Genomic DNA, 20,897 nt, shown 5'->3' with positions numbered 1-20,897 from the left:
TTACAACCTTGGTTAAATGTGTTACTCTTGAATTTACCACATATTGAAATTTTTGATGTTTAAAAGGTGAGAGAAAATTTTCTACCCTAATACAAGGGATAGAAGACCACTAGAATGTGCACGTTCTAAAAAGGAGGCAGGGCACAAATATGACTGTTGACCCGATCCGAGGAATAGCATCTTTGGTGGCCCTCCATTAATAGACATAATCTAAAATATTCAAATATTCTCAACACATCTTGCTCTTCTCACCCACAATAAAGCTCACTTTTCACAAGAATGGAAGAAAGGAAACGATTTGCAATTATCTTTTGTGCTTCAAAGTCACTCGTCAGGATTCCTATTACCATCATGTTAAGAGAGACCAAAATCAAAGACATTGCCAATGTGGGTCCACTCTATGTGAACCCACATGACTTTTGTCCTACGAGCAGGCAAGCCCCAGTTGAGTTTTACATCCTTCTAACACTTACCAACCTAGCCAGTTAAAGCTCTTGACTGACCTTTTATGATTTTTTTTTTTTGGCTAAGCCAAGATAAAAACCCCTATCACCCACATCACATTGGTAAACAACAAGTTGGTAAAACTCTTGAGGTCCCCAATAGACACCAACACACCATTTTTTTTTTTTTGAAAGGCAAGCTCAGACCCCTACCAGATATTTCTTAAGCCCCATGTGGCAGAGGGATTTGAACCTGGGCCTTCAGCTTGGCACAGGACCCCGCTTACCACATGGGATACCACCTCTGTGGGTGATAAGGGTTTTATTTTGACTAAGTTCATAAATGCACTTACCAACGGGATCTCTGCTTGTCTGGTAGGAGCAGTTAGTAGTGCACATCACCTTGTGTTGGGATGTTGCAAGTTAGAACTGTAAGGTTGTATAACTGATAGGGGTCTGCCTAACCCAGCTTTCTCTTTGGAAAAAAGTTCATGAATTCACTTGGAAGGTATGCATATGCATAAAATATGAGTGGTATTAGTGATAGTTATTGGAGGCATTTCCTTGGGGGAGGAAGCTTGCTTCCAAAGTGGGAAGTGCTACGCAGGGGCCGCTCAAGCAAAGTTGTGGCCCTAGGCATATTTCATTGGAGGTCCATAAAATTTTTTTATTGGAGGCCCTCAGCATGTTAAATATAAGTGTTTATATATATATATATATATATATATATATATATATATATATATATATCATTTGAGGCCCTAGATGGTGGCCTCAAATCTCAAAGAGGCCAGCAGGCCTTGGTGGTATGCTTCTCAAAGAAGGAAATTCGTGGGGAAGCTCACTTCATATATATATATATATATTTCATTTGAGGCCCTAGGTGGTGGCCTCAAATCTCAAAGAGGCCAGCAGGCCTTGGTGCTATGCTTTTCGAAGAAGGAAATTCGTGGGGGAAGCTCACTTCCCATTTGTAGAAAGTGTGCATTCTATATTACAAGAAACACGCTTCCACACACTTCTGAAATCGCTTCCTACTCGCTTTTCTTTCACTTTTCACTCACTTTTTTCCTATTTTTTTATGTTTTTATATTATATATAGTATTTTTCACTTCCCCACTCGCTTCCTACATGTTTTCTTTTTGGCTTCTCATACGCTCCCTAGTTGCTTTCAAAATGAATTCTGGATTTAAGTTTCATACTACTTTTTAACACTTGCCTGCCTGTTTTTCACTTCGCCCATAGCTTCTCATATCCATTTCATATCCTGGTAACTATGGTATAAACTCTTTTAACATATCCAAGTAACCAACTTTGTTAGGACAAGTTCGACTTATTGTTTATGGAAGGAAGGCAGCTCAAGTTTTTGTGAAATAGAGACTCTTCTCATCCTAGATTGCATTTTGCTCTGCTAAAAAGTTTATTAATCCAATATTTGAAGGAATTAAAGAAAAAATAGTGAAGGAAAATGTTCATCTAATGCCATACAGCCTCTGAAAGTTCATAAAGTTAGTGAGGTCTAGTCATCATAAATTGGATCACCACAAAGGGTAAATATTTAGTAGTAATTAAGGTACAGAACTTTTGTGGTCCATATTTGCTACAGTTATTTGTAGGTAGGAATGCCTATTATTTTTTTTACTTTTTTTTTTTTTGGGGGGGGGGGGGACTATTTTTCATGAAAGTAACCTTACATATGTGATCTACATGTTTTTCTTAGTGAGAATCTTCTCTTAGATCATTTGATTATTTGATTACATGTAGACAATTTTTTATTAGACTTTAAATATCAATGGCCTACAATGTAGAATAGTTTTTTTCATCATAAAATCAAGGCATTTGTACCTACAAACATTTGTACTAAAAACATACCCTAACTATTGGATACAAAACATCTTCCTTTTCATTTTTGTTTGGTTTCGTGTCAATTGGCCCCCATAGATGGGTTCTAGATGGTCTGATGTGTAGTATGATGTTTTAGAGTTTCAAAAATCAATGACTCACGTTATACCAAAACTTTATCATGTTTGGAAGAGAAAAAAAACTCTCACAGAAAGAGAAAGTTTTGCCTATGGGAGTTTTGATATGAGAAGTTTTTTCAAAAGAAAGTTTTTTGCTTATTTGTGTAGCATGAGAAAAATAGAGTGAGAAAATGTGAAAAAATGAGAGGAGGAGGAGGGTAGTGGTGAGATGGATGGTGTTGATGATGATGAGATGGTGGGTGGTGGTGGTGGTTATGAGATATGGTGAAATGGGTGGTGGGGAGGGTAAAAATAAATTTTCTTTTGGTAGGAATGTTTCATATCAAAAAGTGTACTTTTTAGAAAAACTATTTCAGACAAAAGTCTCTCTCATTTGAAAGGGTGGATTTTCCATTTTGCGTCAATTTTCCTACATATTTTTCGCTTTCAAGCATGCCCTATAACTCAAAAAAATCATGTTCTCACATTAAAAAACATGATCCAAGGTTTGATCTTTACTAAAACTATGCTGTACACATCTACATAATCAGATTGAGTTGCTAGAACATACACTTACGATTTCCGTCTCAATAGTCTCATACCTTTGTTACTAGCAAATATTAACTACAAAAAGATAAACGTTTATTAGTAATGAAGGTTTGTGGGCAAATATTACCAAATATTTTATCCTTTGTGGTAAACATTTGATACTAACGAAAGTACCGAGCTATTGAGTAAAAAAACCACACACAAAATCTATCCATACAAATCCTCCCCTCCTCCCACTACTACTACTTGAAAACGACTGCCCTTCCCAATGTCCATTTTCCCAACGGATCCTCGCCTGCAAAATTTCCTCTCCCTTCACACGTGTGGCATTTCCCCACACATGCACAATTATCTCTCTCCAAGTTGCTTATAACTCATGGATCACCAGAGAATCATAGAGAGAGAGAGAGAAGCAAAGAGCCCAAGAGAGAGAGGGAGAGAGAGTATAATACGAAGGCCGCCTCTTTGCCCTCTGTTTTGGCCTCTCTCTCTCTACAGAGCCCAGGCCGCCCCTTTAACGCTCTGTTTGCGTTCTTTCTTTCTCTGTCTTTCTGTAAATCTTTACAGTCCCCAAGGCCGCCCCTTTAACGCTCTGTTTGCTCTCTCTCTCTCTCTCTCATGGCTAACCCGCCTACCCAGGCGAGCCTTCTCCTCCAAAAGCAACTCAAAGGTAACGGATCTCGCTGCTAACATTTTTTTCCTGGTTCTGGGGTTCTCTCTTTATTGATGGTCGGTGAAAAGATCCTTTTTTTTGCCTTGTTTCCCAGATCTCTGCAGGAACCCCGTCGATGGCTTCTCCGCCGGCTTGGTCGACGACTCCAACATCTTCGAGTGGAGCGTCACCATCATCGGCCCTCCCGACACGCTCTAGTGAGTCCCCCTCCCCTCAAAACTCTGTCTTTCGACGATCATCGGTTTCTCCGATCGTCGCCACTTTCGTTTTTTGGGCTATTCTTAGGGTTTTTGATGGGTGATCTGCGACTATTGATCCCTCTCGAAATTGGTTTTTGAATCTCTGTTTGTGATTGATTCTGTTTATGTTTGTTCCTTTGTTCAACAATCTCTTGGGTGATTTTTTTAGCTTTCCTTTTATGTGGGTTGGTTCGAATATCGCCGTTGGTGTGTGGAATTTTGATTGTTGGAGTGTTTGTTTAGTTGAATTGTTTTCTTCCCTCAATGAGTTTGAAAGTTCTTCATTCACTCTCTATATTGTTTGCGATAATATTGCGCACTTTGCTATCGGATTTCGCAATGTGCAGGGAAGAGTTGTTGTTTCTTGTTTGTTTTTTCTTGGGTGTTTGTTTATTTGTTCATGCTTATCAATCGGTCTTGATGTGGGGTTTTGGTTCCAGCGATGGAGGCTATTTCAATGCAATCATGAGCTTCCCACTCAATTATCCGAACAGTCCTCCATCAGTCAGGTTTACGTCGGAAATGTGGCATCCAAATGGTTGTTAGTCTGCTCTGATTCACTAGTGTGTTTCTTTCTTTGTTCTTGGTGAATTTGTTCGTACCATCTAATACCATCTACAATTGTTATTTGCTTTTGAATGATTAGTTTATCCTGATGGACGGGTTTGCATATCTATTCTTCATGCTCCTGGTGATGATCCAAATGGTTATGAGCTTGCAAGCGAGCGCTGGTCACCTGTACACACGGTATAGATAGTAATATGCTGTTTTGTTGCTTTGATTAGAAGTGGTTGCATGTCTTTGGTCATTGTGGTTGTTGTCTGGTTCTAAGAAGAGGTACTATGAGATTATAACACCAAGTGGTATGCAGCTAGATATTTTCACTAATATTCTGATTAACATTGCAACTTGGTTTCTGAAGTAACTCGATCCTTCTCATTGGTTTCTATTGTATCCTACATTTAGTGGTGAATTATGAAAATTGGTTCTATTATTTTGTTATTTAACTTGAAGAGTAATTGATGCAGCGAAAGGTCGATCACAGCGTCAATGTTGTTTATTAAAAAAAATATACGGAACTACAATGAATAATGAAAAAAAGAATAAAACTAGGAAATGGAACTGGCAACTGGAAAGGAAGAAAAGGCCAAAAATGAAAGGCTGCCGTAGCTGAACCTAACAGAGAAAACGCAGAAGGGAAAAAAATCTCCAAAAAAACTCTTCCTCCGTAATCCTAAAGCTGTGTCTTATATGACCTGCGCACCGGGTCTGGATCTCGGTCCCAGAACCCAGGACCGAGAGATCTGATGCTCCCACTTGCTGGGGCTGTTGTCGTACGCTGTGCTGCCTCCCTTTGCTCGCCGGGAATATGTATGCAAGGGCACACCATCCCTGCATCGCAGCACCATGATTGAGGTCAGATCCATTACCTGGGTCCGATCGTCGATCCTATTGTGCAGGTCCGATCCCACGCCTGGTTCATGCTGTATAGACCCGGTTCGGTCCTGCTCTGCATCATTCTCCCCTGGTTGGGAAGAAGTCGACTCTGACGACTTGTTGTCACCACAGTAAGCATATAGATCAGACACGTTGAAAATAGGCGAAATGTGCCAATTTCGGGCAGGTAAAGGTGGTAGGCATTCAGACCCAGTCGCGTTCTTGCTCCTGCCGTTCCATTGACCTTTGCAGCTCAACCCACCATGTCTGTGTTAGGCCCCTCAGTCGAGTGGACGCTAGAGAGACACGACGATTCTCAGCTACAGAGTGGTAGTCGAAGAAGAATTGCACGACATAGGCCCAATCGAAGAACTGCTCGGCATCGATCGTCCCGCGAACTCCGGAAGGTCCAACTTCACCCCGTAGGTGGAGGGGTGCTCAGGCGCTATCTGCTGACGAGGTTCCTCCATTCCTGTAGGGTACTCGTTCTAGAAGGCATCATCATCCATCACGGCATTATCATCTTCGTCATGGTACTGCTCGCCTGGAGGTTGGTGCTGACGAACTCTAGTGACCTGTGGTCGGCCCTCAGGTTGCGTCAGTCCCTGCTGAATCTGCATAGCTGCAACCTGAAACTACCTTGGTCTGGTCCGCCCTTGGGTGGGGCGCCATTTGCTGTCGGCGTTGAGGCACCGATATAGTAGGTGGGAGGACTGGTCGGTGAACTGTTTCTGGGTTGGTGGGAATGGGGTAATATGGATCTGGGTTGGAAGTAGTGGGTTGGAAGTAGTGGGTTGGATATGGGACATGATTCTGGATCGGGGACAATATAGTGGGTTGGGTCAGGTTTGGGGACTGGTATGGGTAGTGGGTATGGTTTGTGTAATACTGGGATGACTCACCCGATTGGATCTGGATCGGGTTGAAACCTAAGCTATTTGTCGGACCCAGAATGAGATAGGTAGGATCATGGATCGAGTTGTGGTGGGAGAATGCCTGGTTAGAACTCGATCCTTGATCCATAATAGGATGGGTCTGGTTTTGACCCGGCTCAAATTCAAGCTGGAGCTCCGCCCAGGTCCGATGTAAGTTTGGGTCGGCACTGGATCTGAATTGGAGTTCAAAATTGTTCGGTTGGATCTGGTTCGGGATAGCCCGCGAACCGGACCCAACTGGGTAGGTCAGATAATGGGGCTCGAGGCTCGGACCCGCTCCCTGGGACCCAAAGGATGGTCCCCGAAACCCGGGTCTGGACCCTGTGACCATAGGCTCCGAGCCGGACCCTGTCGGGTTTGGCCCGATCCACAAGGGACCACACGCCCCTGCTCGCTGGTGGGCGGCGACCAAGCCACCACGCACGAGCTCCAGGAGGGATGCTAGGTCGGCCCCGACTCGGGCGGACATAGTCACGCCTGCAGCCTGGCCCAGCGTCACGCTCGGGCCCTACAGGCCATGGCTGGCCTGCAGCCCCTTGGCTGTGGCTCGAGGCCAGACCTGTGCACCCAGGCCGGTGTTGGGAGGCCCTTCAATGACACCCTGGTTCGGCTGGAGGGCTCCGACCACTTGAGTTGCAACCGTGGCAGAGTTCAGGAACGGTACCATCTGCCAGAGTGTCACGCGGCCTGCATCCCTGTGCAGGCCCGCCTCAGTGTCATCCGGTTGCACAGCAGGTTGGCGGGGGTTCGGGTGGATTTGTTCGAGCGCCATCGCACCCGTGGGGCCTGCAGTATCGCCACCCAACCCAATACTCGTTTTCAGCATGGTTGTTACGTGTGTCTCTACCGGTGACTCAAGAACGATGATCCGTCCTTCGATCCCATCCAAACGCTTTGATATGTCGGCTACATCCTTGCTTACACATAGCAGATTTTCCTGGATCTTCGTCATCATATTGATCATCCGCATCATGGGGTCTTCGTTGACGGCACCCGATCCCTCACACTCCTTCCTGCTCGCAGGATCGTCCCTCGCTTCTTGCGCCATACCCTCGACCAAGGAGGAGGGGTTGTGTTCTGATACCACTTTGATGCAGCGAAAGGTCGACGTCCCAACATCGATATTGTTTATTAAAAAAAATATACAGAACTACAATAAATAATGAAAAAAAGAATAAAACTAGGAAATGGAACTGGCAACTGGAAAGGAAGAAAAGGTCAAAAATGAAAGGCTGCTGTAGCTGAACCTAACAGAGAAAATGCAGAAGGGAAAAAAATCTCCCAAAAAACTCTTCCTCTGTAACTCTAAAGCCGAGTCTTATATGGCCTGCGCACCAGGTCTGGATCTCGATCCTAGAACCTAGGACCGAGAGATCCATTGCTCTCACTTGCTGGGGCTGTTGGCGTGCGCTGTGCTGCCTCCCTTTGCTCGTCGGGAATATGTACGCAGGGGCACACCATCCCTGCATCGCGGCACCATGATCTAGGTTGGATCCATTACCTGGGTCCGATCGTCTATCCCATTGTGCAGGTCTGATCCCATGCCTGGTTCATGCTGTATAGACCCGGTTCGGTCCTGCTCTGCATCAATAATTGTTGTTATATTCATGCATTATTTAGCATAACAATTGTTCAAGCAGTTATGATTTGGTGTTGGTATGTCTTGAAGGGTCTACTTGGATTTCCGAATTTGGTGTTTGCGGCTTGAGTTGATTAGGTTTCTTAAACTTGCTAAGCAAGTCAAACTTGATCTATAAGTTAACTTCCCCTAGTTTGAAGCTTTAGTCTTGATCGTAGGAAAAAGAAATAAAATCAATTTGAACTACGAGGCTAACTTTTTTCTTTGTCCCAGGGGTTTCTAGTGTAATCTAAAATTAAAAAAGGAAATAAAGACATAAATAGACAATATAAGCAGGGACTCAGCAAAGCAGGTGCCACACCCGCGTCGACGCGATGCGGGTGCGCGTGCGGCCAACATGACCCTGGGTGCGGTCAACACACCTAGGGTCATTTTGGTCTAATTTTTCAGACGTTAAAAAAAACCCGATGAAAAAGGCGGATTAGGGCAAAAATATTTTTTGCCCTAATCTCCTCTCCTGCGCAGCTCAGCTTGAGTCCTCCCAACGCCTCTGCCCGATGCCACCTCCTCCTCTCCCTTGTCGCAGGAACCCTCTAGCTCCCTCTCTCTCTCTTCTTGTGTCGGCAATGGAGGGGCCGAGCCCCCCTGCTCCCTCTCGCTCTCATGTTGGGTCGGCAGGGGAGGGGTTGAGCCCACCCTGCTCCCTCTCGCTCTCTTGTTGGGTCGGCAGGGGAGGGGCCTAGCCCCCCCCTGCTCCCTCTGATTTCGACGAGGGGCTCGACCCCTCCCTGTTTTCGGCGGGGGAGGGGCCGAGCCCCCCCCCCCCCCCCCCCCCCCCACCCTGCTCCCTTTGATTTCAGGGGAGGGGGCCGAGCCCCCCCCTCTCGCTCTCTTGTTGGGTCGGCAGGTGAGGGGCCAAGCCCCTCTCGCTCTCTTGTTGGTCTCTTGTTGGGTCGTTTGGGGAGGGGCTGAGCCCCCCCTCCGCTCCCTCGGTTTTTGGCAGGGGAGGGGGGCGAGTCCCCCACCCTGCTCCCTTTGATTTCAGGGGAGGGGTCGAGCCCCCCTCTCGCTCTCTTGTTGGATTAGCAGGGGAGGGGCCGAGCCCCCCCTCTCGCTCTCTTGTTGGGTCAGCAGGGGAGGGGCCGAGCCCCCCCCTGCTCCCTTTGTTTTCGGCAGGGGAGGGGTTCGAGCCCCCCCCCCCCCTCTCGCTCTCTTGTTGGGTCAGCAAGGGAGGGGTCGATCCCCCTTCCCTGCTCGCTCTTATTTCAGGGGAGGGGTTGAGTCCCTCCCTGTTTTTGGCAGGGGATATATATATATATATATATATATATATATATATATATATATATATATATATATATATATATATATAAACCAATATGAGAATTTCGTTGGGGCGTTCCCCTACTAAGCGACGCATTGTACTCTATAGGCCCGGAGGCAGTGATAAATGGGCAATGGTTGCTAGGTCGTCGCCCAAAAGCGACACGTCACACCGGCACCCGGGTGTGGTGTCAAATAGGCAAGGGTTCCCTCACTTTGTTGGACGGGTGGGGGTAAAGAAGATAGTTCAAGACCATAAAATTAGGTTAGCCACTTGGAACATAGGGTCTTTAACTGGTAAGTTGGTAGAGTTAGTAGCTGTTATGTGTAGGAGAAAGATGAATATTTTATGTCTACAAGAGACCAAATGGGTAGGTGAGAAAGCAAAAGTGATAGAACCTTGGGGATATAAGATTTGGTATACAGGAATAAATAGGAATAGGAATGGAGTAGGGTTTGTTATTAGTCGTGAGTTTATAGATAATGTAGTTGAGGTCCGTAGGAAGGGTGATAGGATTTTATTTATTAAATTAGTATTAGGTACGGATATTATTAATATTATTAATGTTTATGCACCTCAAGTAGGTTTAGAGGATGCCATTAAGCGTCAATTTTGGGAAGATTTAGATGGAGTAGTACAAGGGATATCTTATGGAGAAAAGCTTTTCATCGACGGTGACCTTAATGGACATGTAGGCATTAGTAGGGATGGATTTGAGAACATCCATGGAGGCTATGGTATAGGAGAAAGAAACGAAAGTGGAGAAAGAATTTTAGATTTTGGTTTGTCCTATGATATGATCTTAGGAAACACTTGGTTTAGGAAGAGGGAGTCTCACCTAGTAACATTTAAAAGTGAGGTTAATACGAGTCAGATAGATTTTTTCCTACTTAGAAAGAGAGATAGGGGTTGTTGCATTGATTGTAAGGTTATACCGGGAGAAAGTGTAGCTACACAACATAGAGTCTTAATTTTAGATCTTAGAATTAGAAAATGCCGCAAAAGGGATAGACATAGGATAGATCCTAGAATTAAGTGGTGGACACTGAAAGGAGCTAAACAAGGAATGTTTGTAGAGCAGGTAGTTAAGGAAGTTGATTGGTGTCTCAAGGAGGATTCAGAATAAATGTGGAATAAGATAGCAGGTGGCATGAGAAAGGTGGCTAAGGAGGTATTGGGTGAGTCTAAAGGCGGTGCACCGCTAGTTAAGGATACATCATGGTGGAACGAGGATGTCAAATTAGCTATTAAGGTTAAAAGAGAGTGTTATAGAAATCTAAGAGTCGTGATAACGAGAATTTGGAAAAGTATATGATAGGAAAGAAGGAAGCTAAAAAAGTAGTTCGAAACGCGAGGGATAAAGTATATAAGAAGGTTTATGACAAGTTGGATACCAAAGAGGGCGAGAAGGATATTTATAGGCTTGCAAAGATGAGAGATAGGAAATCGAGGGATCTGGGTATGGTTAGATGTATCAAAAATGAAACGCAAAGGGTTTTAGTCAAAGAAGAGGAGATTAAGGAGAGATGGAAAGATTATTTTGATAAGCTATTTAGTGGAAGTCATGCTCAGGATCTTGGAGACTTCTCCATTCCTTTTCATGAGATGAATCGTGACTTCATGCGCAAGATTCAAAAGAAAGAAATTGCAGAGGCTTTGAAGAAAATGAAATCAAGAAGGGCTGTTGGCCCAGATGGTATACCTATCGAGGCTTGGAAATGCTTGGGAGAGAAAGGTTTAGAATGGTTGACAAATCTTTTTAACAAGATTTGGCGGACAAATAAGATGCCTAATGAGTGGAGGAAGAGTACTTTGGTCCCTCTATATCGTGGTATAAAACTCATGAGTCATACTATGAAACTTTGGGAGAGGGTGATTGAGTCTAGGTTGAGGAAGGTTGTCATGATATCGGAGAATCAATTTGGTTTTATGCCTGGAAGATCGACTATGGAAGCTATAATACATCTTCTTAGACAACTTATTGAGAGAAATAGAGAGAGGAATAAAGATTTGCATATGGTTTTTATTGATTTGGAGAAGGCATACGATAGAGTACTTAGGGACATTCTCTGGTGGACAATGATGAAGAAAGGTGTTTCTCTCAAGTACATTAGTATAATTAAAGATATGTATGAAGGAGTAGTAACCAATGTCCGCACTTGTGGAGGGGTGACAACCAATTTTCCTATAACGGTTGGGTTACATCAAGGATCTGCACTAAGCCCTTTGCTATTTGCTACAGTGATGGATGAGCTTACGAGATCAATTCAAGAAAATGTGTCGTGGTGTATGTTGTTTGCTGATGATATTGTTTTGATTGATGAGTCTAGAGCTGGGGTTAATGCTAAGTTAGAATTATGGAGACAGACATTGGAAGCAAGAGGTTTTAAGTTGAGTAAGAGTAAGACAAAATATATGGAATGTCGGTTTAGTAAGCAACGAAGTAGTGATGGGAGTGTAGTGAAGCTTGGTGAGCAAGAAATACCGATGGATGACTGTTTCAAATATTTGGGATCTATCATTCAAAAGTATGGAGAAATTGATGGAGATGTAAATCATAGGATAAAAGTTGGGTGGATGAAATAAAAAAGTGCAACTGGAGTATTGTGCGATCGTAGAATGCCATTGCGGTTGAAGAGAAAGTTTTATAGGACGACAATTAGGCCCGCTTTACTATATGGTACGGAATGTTGGGCTGCCAAGAGACATCATATTCAAAAAATGAGTATAGCTGAGATGCGTATGCTTAGATGAATGTGTGGAAATACAATAAAAGATAAGATTCGAAACGAGGAGATACGTAAGAAGGTAGGTGTTGCATCCATTAAAAATAAGATGAGAGAGAATCATTTACGGTGGTTGGGACATATTCGGCGAAGGCCTAATGATGCTCCAATTAGAAGGATGGAGAAATGGGAAAATATATTAGTTAAAAGAGGTCGGGGTAGGCCTAAGAAGACTTGGATGGAGATGATAGGAAAGGATATGAATGCTTTGAACCTCACCGAGGACATGGCTTTGGATATAAATGATTGGAGGAGAAGGATTCATGTGGAAGACCCAGAATGATTTTCTTTTTTGGTTCATATCGCCGACCCCAATTGTTTTGGGATGAAGGTGTAGTAGTTGTTGTTGTTGTATATATATTTTTATATCAAGATAATATTTGTATAATTGAATTGAATTGTGAATGTATTTTTTTGTGTTTTCAAGATAAAAATGACGGATAAAGAGAAAGGACTTGCGTCATCCTCATCCCAACATTTGAGTTCTGTTGCTAGTTTTGCTGATAGTTGTAGTAGGACTGATGAGGTGGGGCCACTATGGGTACATGTAGATAAAGTTGCAAAAACTGGAGAAGGAGGTGGTGGAAACAAGAGATTTCAATGCAAGCTCTGTGAAAGAGATTTTGTTGGGTTTTACACACGAGTGAAGGCTCATTTGTTGAAGATACCAGGACATGGCATTTCAGGATGTAGAAAAGTTGATGAGGCAATGCGAAAACAATACACAAAAATACAATAAGAATATGAGAAGAGAAAGACAATGACCGATTCTTGTGCAGTTAGTGTGCCATTTGCAAGCCACCAAGAAGATGCTGAAAAAAAAAAGAAAAGTCGATGTCAGAGGTAGAGGAATGATACAAGCAACATTCAATACATATGGAAGAGAAGAATTGGATAGAAAAGTTGGGATATATTTTTATTCTAGTTCACTCCCATTTAATGCGGCTAGAAATTCTTATTGGAAGGATTTAGTAACATCCTTGGCAAATTGTAATTTGAGTGACTATGTGCCTCCAAGCTCAGAAAAAATACGAACCACACTTCTTGCAGAAGAGAGTGCAAATGTGGAGAGGTTGTTGGAGATTAAAAAATATTCATGGGAGCAAAATGAAGTTTTTATTGTGTCTGATGGATGAACAGATATTCAAAGGCGTTCACTGATCAATTTCATTGCTTCTTCGCTTAGTGGCTCAGTATTCTTGAAAACAGTTGACGCATCTGGAGAATATAAAAATGCAGAGTATTTGAAGGGGTTGTTTATAGAAGTCATAAAAGAAGTGGGTGATTAGAATCTTGTACAGATTATTATAGACAACACTCCAGTTTGTAAAAGTGCAGCGTTGAGTTTGGAGAGTGACTACCCTCATATTTTTTGGACTCTCTATGTAGCACACAGCTTAAATCTGGCCCTAAAGAGCATATGCAACCCCAAAGAAGAAGAAAATTCATAAGCATATGCTTTATGTTCATGGATTGAAGATTTAAAAAGAAATGTCAAAAACATTAGAAATTTTGTTATTAACTACCATTGTGCTAATGCTATATTTAATAGGCATTCTGACTTGAAATTGTTGAAGGTCGTTGAAACACGTTTTGCATCCATCATTGTGATGCTGAAGATAATTAAAAAAGTGAAGAATGCTTTTGTTAGCATGGTGACTGATAAAAATTGGACATTCTATCGTGCTGATGATGATGTCAAGGCTCAAGAAATTAAGAAATTCATTGTTGATGATGAGTCTTGGGACAAAGTAGTATACTTTCTTCAATTTACCCAACCTATTTGGGAAATGTTGAGAGAAGTTGATAAGGATGAGCCCATGTTTCACAGAGTTTATGAAATGTGGGATAATATGATTGAAAAAATATAAGTTGTTGTTTTCAAGCATAAAGAAAAAAAATCCTGCATTTGATAATTTAGAATTTTTTAACCATATTCATTCAATTTTAATCAGAAGATGGGATCAGAGCAACACTCCTTTGCATTGCATGACACATTCTCTTAATACAAAATATTATGCAAAAAAGTGACAAGCAGGTGCTATTGGTTGTGTCCATCCAAATTTAGACCCAGAGCTATCAAGACATAAAAATATGTGTATGATAAGACTTTTTCCTGAAGCATTTCGAAATCAAGTCACACAATAGTTTGGAAAATTTTCATCTTCGAGATTATATGGATCAACATTATTCGCGAGAGAGAAGGATAATGTAGATCTTATCACATGGTGGTCAACATTTGGATCAGAAACACATCTTCTCCAACGTCTTGCATTACGATTGCTATTGCAACCTGCTAGTTTATCTTATTGTGAAAGAAATTGGAGCACATATTCTCAAATCCACAACGTGGAGAGAAACAAACTCACAAGCAAGTGTGCAGAGGATTTAGTTTATGTTCATTCAAATCTTCGACTACTTTCGCGAACTAATGATGAATACATGTACTAATTTGCTCTCTTAGTTATTTGATTATTTATTTTTTAATTTTTCATTTAAATATACTTTTATTGTATTTAACATTTTCAAATTGGGTTTGTAACGCAGACAAGGAACATCCAAATTTTGGGATGTAAACCCAGAAGAGTGTGACTTCGAGGGAGACCATGATTTCAACATGACAAACATGGATTTATTTGAGCCCAATCTTCCTTCTAATGATGCATTTGATGATGAAGAAGAAAATTATTAAGATCCATTACTTTTGGTATGTAATTTAGTTCTTTTCTGCTTTACTTATTTGATCGATATTTAGGTTGATTTATATAATTGCTTTCCTTATTTGATTGATATTTAGGTTGATATATTGTATGCATGATGAATGATATTATGACAATGTTAACTGTTAAAACTTCAAAATTATATATATATATTTTGCCCTGCCGCACCCTAGGTTTTGGAAAGTGCATCACCCCCGCACCCGCACCCATGTGACTTAGAATACAACGTAAGAGAGAAAGAGAGAGCCCAATTCTTGTTTTCCTTTAAAAATTGGAACAAAATTAGAAGGATGAATCCTCTCTAACTTTTATTGGGTTTTAGGATATTTAATATGTAATAAAAGGAAACAAACACATAAATAGACAAAATAACATATGAGAAAGCAAGAGAAAGAAGGCTGATTCTTTCTGTTTGTTAAATTTGGGACATAATTAGAAGGATGAATCCAGATTCTTTCTTTTTGTTAAAATTGGGACAAAATTAGGACATATCTTCTCTCTCTCTCTCGTTATGCATTCCTAAAATCACATAAATATCCCTAATTCAAGACGATTTACAAAAATCTAAATATCATTATTACCAAAAAGTTTTTTGTGTCAATTGAAATTCTTATAGAACAATTAAATTTGCACCATGCTGGATTGTCATTCTTGTTAGTTGCTCTCTTCTTTTGTGATGCTTAGTATGTCAGGATTTTACATTTTGTAGGTCTCTTCCTCCTTGTGGAGCTGTAGAATAATATATTCCATAGAACATTTTGATGCTGTTGGAGCTTTTTTGCAACTTTTGTCATGGTTGATCAGTTATGGCACACATGTTTGTTGGTGGTTGATAATTACATGAACTTTGCTGGGAAATGGACCTGCCTTTCATAGTCAGTGGTGAAGGGTTTGCAAGGAGGCCCTAAAATGTGTGAAGATCTGCTTTTAGGGTTTCAAGCAAAGTTGCCAAAAAGGAGGGGGTGGGGGTGGGAATTGGGAAGCAATGCGGGGGAGGCCATGGAGCTTATGAGTACATATGAGGCAAAAAGAGAAGTAAATTAAGATGATTATTTAGACTTAGGTAATATTTTAATAAGGTAGTGTTAACCACAACTCATTAATTATGTAGATATATTTTTTAGTGAGAATTTAATTCTCATGTTGAAAATCTTAGTGTCCTTGAAAGCTTGCTTCCCATGATAGGGAACTGAGTTTTGGAAATGTGTATTTTCCAGCTACGGAGGTGGCTTCACTGGAAGCAAGCTTCCCAATATAGGTAGAAGCTTCTTATAGCCATGATTTCAAGTCAGCCCTTGTATAGCCTTATGTATACTCTTTGTTTCTACCAAAGAAGTTGAAACAGTCTTTGGCTTATTGCAGTGACTTTTTGATCCTATGTTGAGGAAGTAATGGGTTCTGTTGGACGTGCTGGATTTCATCAGTATCTTATTCCCAAAGAACGACTGATTGGTTGGAAAGAATACAGTCTCTTCAAATGGAAGTAATCATTGGACACGAATATGAATCTTGTAATCAGTAAAATTGAAGGGTTTGAAAATAATAGGTGTACTGCAAGACATGGTGTACTTGGATAGATGTGCATGAATGTCAACTCCCAGCTGTACGGAACTGCTAATTTGTGATGCTAGGCTTGAGCATTTATGTCCTAGTGTGTCTAAAGGTTCCCAAATAACTTCATGTGCAGAATTCCTTTGGTCAGCTGGATGTCAGTGAAAATTCTTAAAGTAAGATCATGTTTTTGAACCAGCGAAAAAGAACGTAAAATTGGTGGTTGATTGCAATATGGGTTCAGGAATTTGACTTGAATGAGGAAAATAAGAAATCATGGTTTTGCAATTTTGAAAATTAATGTACTGTTATTATGAGCAAAAGAGAATTTGAAATGTCAAGGACAAGAGTTTGTTAATGTAGGATTTGGTTCATCATTTGTTAGGAAACTTTATTTTTAAGCCTTTGATGACGTAGCACATTTAATCTATGTAGGGTACCTTGGGATATAATGTTGTGATTCATCTTCATTAATGTAGTGAAGCTTGTGCTTATGCTTGGTGCACCTTTAGTTTCATTTATAGGGCATAATTTTTGCAACCATTACTGGTGCAAGTATATGTATGGGATCTTGAATGATCAAGGAACTCTTCCATGCAACCATGGTCATTGGTTCTGGTAATCAGAAGGTCCGAAACAAATGCATTATGAAATTAGTGATGCCCTCCCCACATTAAAGAGTAAATTCTTTGGGGGGGGGAGAGTGAAATTTAATGCATTTTCAATCACATTCTAATTCATCACCATTGAAAGCTGAAGAAAATGGTTTAGATTATTTGTCTTCAGGTGATTGGATTGATATAAGTGGCAGTCATTTATTTTATAAGATGAAACATGCTAATGTTAAGGCTTATACGGTTTTGCTGTCCCCGTGTCTCTCTTTTTATGATTAATTAATTGAGGTATGCTGGCCTATCTACCTTTCAAGGAGTTAGTTTAGGATTCATTGGTACCGACCACATTCCTTTTGGCCCATTTTCATGGCTTTTCTTTTTCATGTTACTATTTTTTGGTCTAGTTGTAACTGGCATCACATGCCATGTATTATTGTTCTTGACAATTATTGTTGCATGCTCATATTTCTTGAATCAATTAATTACATTATTCATTGATGATAATAAGTTGAATGTGCAGGTAGAAAGCATAGTTCTAAGCATAATTTCCATGCTTTCAAGTCCTAATGATGAATCTCCTGCAAACATTGAAGCTGCAGTAAGTACAAGTTCTCTCTCCATTATTTCTTGTTTGGATTCTGTTGATGCTTTTACTCTCAGAAATAATTGTTCTTTTCCTGGATTCCCATCCATTTTTCCTCCACTGGCGATTGGTTGACATAAATGATGACTGAATTGTATATCTGAGTACAAAAAGGTGGTTTGCACATAGCATTATTATTTTGAAGTTGGAGAGAATATAATGATCCAGGATATACATATGAATTGTATGATTCTAGATGAAGCTCTGTGAAAGATGTTGGCACTGCTTCTTGTGTCTCTTTAATTACAGAACTTGTTACTTGAAACTGAAAGAATAGTTTCGTTATCTCCTGAGCATCATCACACGCACAGGCCCCACACACTTTCATGGACTTGTAAAAAAGGGATCATTCTGTTACTGTTCTTGGACCTATTCCACTACATGCTACTACTAACTTTTTTTCCAGTGTATTATTGAATTGCACCCCCTTTAAGAACAGCAGTTCTAAAAACAGCTAATAGCACCATTCTGTTACCGTTTTAGACCTACTCCACTTCATGCTATTAACCAATTTTGTTCTAGAGTATCGTTGAAGCATTCACTCTAAGAATAACAGTTCTCGAAAAACAGTTACAACTAGTTCCTTTTCCATCATCTATATTGTTCATTGCGTACAAACTAATTGTAATCAAACATTGCTTGGAAAAGGAAAGTAAGGAACTGTACACTCCACAGTTAGGATCTTTTGTGTCATCTGGTCTCTTCTTCCATACAGTGCTTGAGACAAGAAGAGTAGGAGTGCCTGCTCATTCTCTTCTTATTCCAACCATAGTGCATTATTTGTTTCCACTTTATGATTGAGATGTTCTCAGCATTTCTTAGTCCCTCTGCAAAAAAACACTTTTTACTCTCTTATTCTTATGGAATGCTTCCTACACCAGCTTCCTTGCTGACTCTTAGGTGAATTCTCATCTGTTTCTGTATCTTGTGTAACTTTTTTTACTGATTGTGGGCTCTGCCTTAAAGACGGTACGCCCCTCAATATTGAATTTCCATCTTGTTACTTTACACTAATCCAAATCCCTTTGTTTTTTTTGACAACGGACCCCTCTTATTTCTTTCATGTGCTGTCCACCATCTTAAAGTGATTATTAATACTTCTGACACTTGGTAAGTTTAGTTGTTTAAAGCAAGTGGATTCAGTCGGATATTTCATCATCTTTTTCCCTGTACTTCAGAAAAGATCCTGGAAATCTCCCACCTGAATACTTCCATTCAAGTAAATGTTGTTCAAGCAACAAAAGGAATAAATAAATAATGCCATTCTTTTTTGTTCTTTCCCATTGTCCAGTTACTGTCGTGCTTTACGATACTGATGTTACAACAGTCTCTAGGTTCCCTGCTGTAGCAATGTTTGTGCACCCACTTTTTGGTATTCCAAGCATATTTGTCCTTTATTCTGTTGTTATCCCACAAAGACTGTTAGTCATCAGTAACCTTAGTAGCATAGTCACAAATATCACCAACTTTTTGAAAATAGCATGATAAATGTGTGATATGTTCAAGGGGCGATATTATACCAAGAAAAATGCGATATTTTCGAAATATCACGTTTTTAGCCTGATATTAACACGATAAACACACTTTTTGTCTATTTTGTGTATTATTGATATTTTTATTTTATTTATATATATTTTATATATTTACCTAAACCAATATTTTCCCAAGATTCTCCTGAGAAAAGCATGCTTTTCAAAATATCATGAGATTTTCTCTTGCCTATATTTGTCCGAGATTGAGATTTATGACTAGGGATGGCAGTGGACCGGGGGAAAGCGGGGCCCTGCCCCACCTCGCCCTGTTTGGACCGGGGATGAAGGGCATGAAACGGGGATGGAGGCGGGGACGAAGGTTAAAATCCATCCCCGTTCGGGGATGGATGTACCCTTTTCCCCGCCCCGCCACGATCCCCGCCCCGCCCCGTCCCTGCCACTTTTCCCCGCCTCATCCCCGTTTGAACCGGGGATGGAGGACATGAAACGGGGATGATTACAAGGGGTGGAGGTTAAAATCCATCCCCGCCGGGGATGGAGGCGGGGATGGAGGTTCTAATCTTGAGGCGGGGAGGGGGTGGAGACTTTGTCCCCCGCCCCACCCCGCCCCACTGCCATCCCTATTTATGACTGTGCTTAGTACCTTATATGGATGGTTCCCCTTCCATTGCCTGAAGGTTTTTTCTTAAAACATTCATCGCTGAAAGAAGCAAAGCTTCAACATATGAGATCCAAATTTACTGGATAGTTCATTCTATGTATGCATTTTCCTTGGAAGTAGACTTCTTTATGCTATTTACCAGATCTGGTTCACCTCTTGGCATCTTATGTGAGGTAAGGGTGTTGGTGGAGTCTATCTACTCTTGTGGATTCCTGGGCCTGCTGCCATCTCTCTGTCTGAAAAGTTGTCTAGCTTTATCCTTTTTATCGTCTTGAGGCAAAGTTCTGATTATTGTGGTACACAATATGCTTGGTTTGAATTAAAATACACATCGGGAACTTCCAAACTTTCACCGTATCCTTTTATTGTAAGTCACAATTTTAATTTTCAAATGGACAAAGCTACATCAATAGAAAAACTTGGCTATGCTTAAATCAAAGTCTTCATTTATTGAGACAGACAATTTTGGTGTTTGCGCACTGTTTTGATTTTCCTTGCGTCCTGCCCTGTTATTCAGTCATCAATGCTTTACCACATGCTTGCATTAGGGGTTTGATCACCAGTGGCTGTGATATTGCTGTTTTTCCTAGTGATCCTATGCTAATGTACTTCTCAACTGAAATATGGTTGTAATGTGCTTTTTAACACAGACAATGTCTTTGCATTGCAGAAAGAATGGAGAGAGCGGAGGGACGAGTTCAAGAGGAAAGTAAGCCGCATTGTTAGGAAATCTCAAGAAATGTTATGAATGTTAATGCCATTGCTGTCTCTGTGGGTCATCAAGCTTACTTGTTGCCTTTATCAGAGCTATATTTATAGTTATGGTTGGGCATCTATGTCTAGAATTTCACTTGAAATTCTCATCCCATTTTCTTTTATCTGAGGTTAGTGTCAGTTATGTATAAATTGTACGCCTTTCTTTTTGTACTTGAACTGATTTGGTGACTGCCTGCATAGGATCTGCAATAACGTGTTGAGTTAAATTTTCTCTGTATGAAATTGAGTTGGTTTTCTTCTTTTCAGACCGATTAACAAGGGAAAAGGAATCATAAAATGTTGGAGCGGATGGTAATTTATCTATGCGGTAATTTCTTTGAGCATTCATATAAGAAAAAAGAAGAGAAAAATGATTAAGCAAATAGTTTGTCATTCTCGAAAGCCAAATGGCAAAGTCAGGAAGCTGAATCTTTTGATTACCTGCCAGTATGTTCAGTTAATCTGATCGGTCTGCTCTGCTTTCATGCTACACGATGATTAAAGCTTATTTGCTTCCATTCATTCAATCATAT

The 20,897-nt window shown here is 40.8% G+C and overlaps 1 protein-coding gene across 2 annotated transcripts; it reads left to right on the top strand.

Moving 5' to 3' along the window:
- The first annotated feature begins 3,369 nt into the window (after positions 1-3,369).
- On the top strand, positions 3,370-20,662 carry LOC149839781 (ubiquitin-conjugating enzyme E2 7). 2 transcript variants are annotated; one of them, XR_016431354.1, is made up of 7 exons: positions 3,370-3,623; positions 3,721-3,823; positions 4,306-4,403; positions 4,512-4,612; positions 17,332-17,409; positions 20,279-20,492; positions 20,632-20,662. XR_016431354.1 is itself a non-coding variant. In XM_090002822.1 (6 exons), the coding sequence occupies exons 1-6, from the start codon at positions 3,572-3,574 to the stop codon at positions 20,354-20,356; spliced, it is 510 nt and encodes a 169-aa protein (XP_089858948.1). In that variant the 5' UTR covers positions 3,370-3,571; the 3' UTR covers positions 20,357-20,591. The 2 variants fall into 2 exon arrangements, 1 of the variants encoding a protein (XP_089858948.1); XM_090002822.1 differs by lacking the exon at positions 20,632-20,662 and having other exon boundaries at positions 20,279-20,591.
- The last annotated feature ends 235 nt before the right edge of the window (positions 20,663-20,897 follow it).

Source organism: Nuphar pumila, chromosome 4 (genome assembly GCF_984573655.1).
Source record: "Nuphar pumila chromosome 4, dmNupPumi1.hap1.1, whole genome shotgun sequence".
In the NCBI taxonomy this organism is placed as follows: Eukaryota; Viridiplantae; Streptophyta; class Magnoliopsida; order Nymphaeales; family Nymphaeaceae; genus Nuphar; species Nuphar pumila.
The sequence above is the reverse complement of the archived record's forward strand: the minus strand, read 5'-3'. Positions and strand labels throughout refer to the sequence as shown.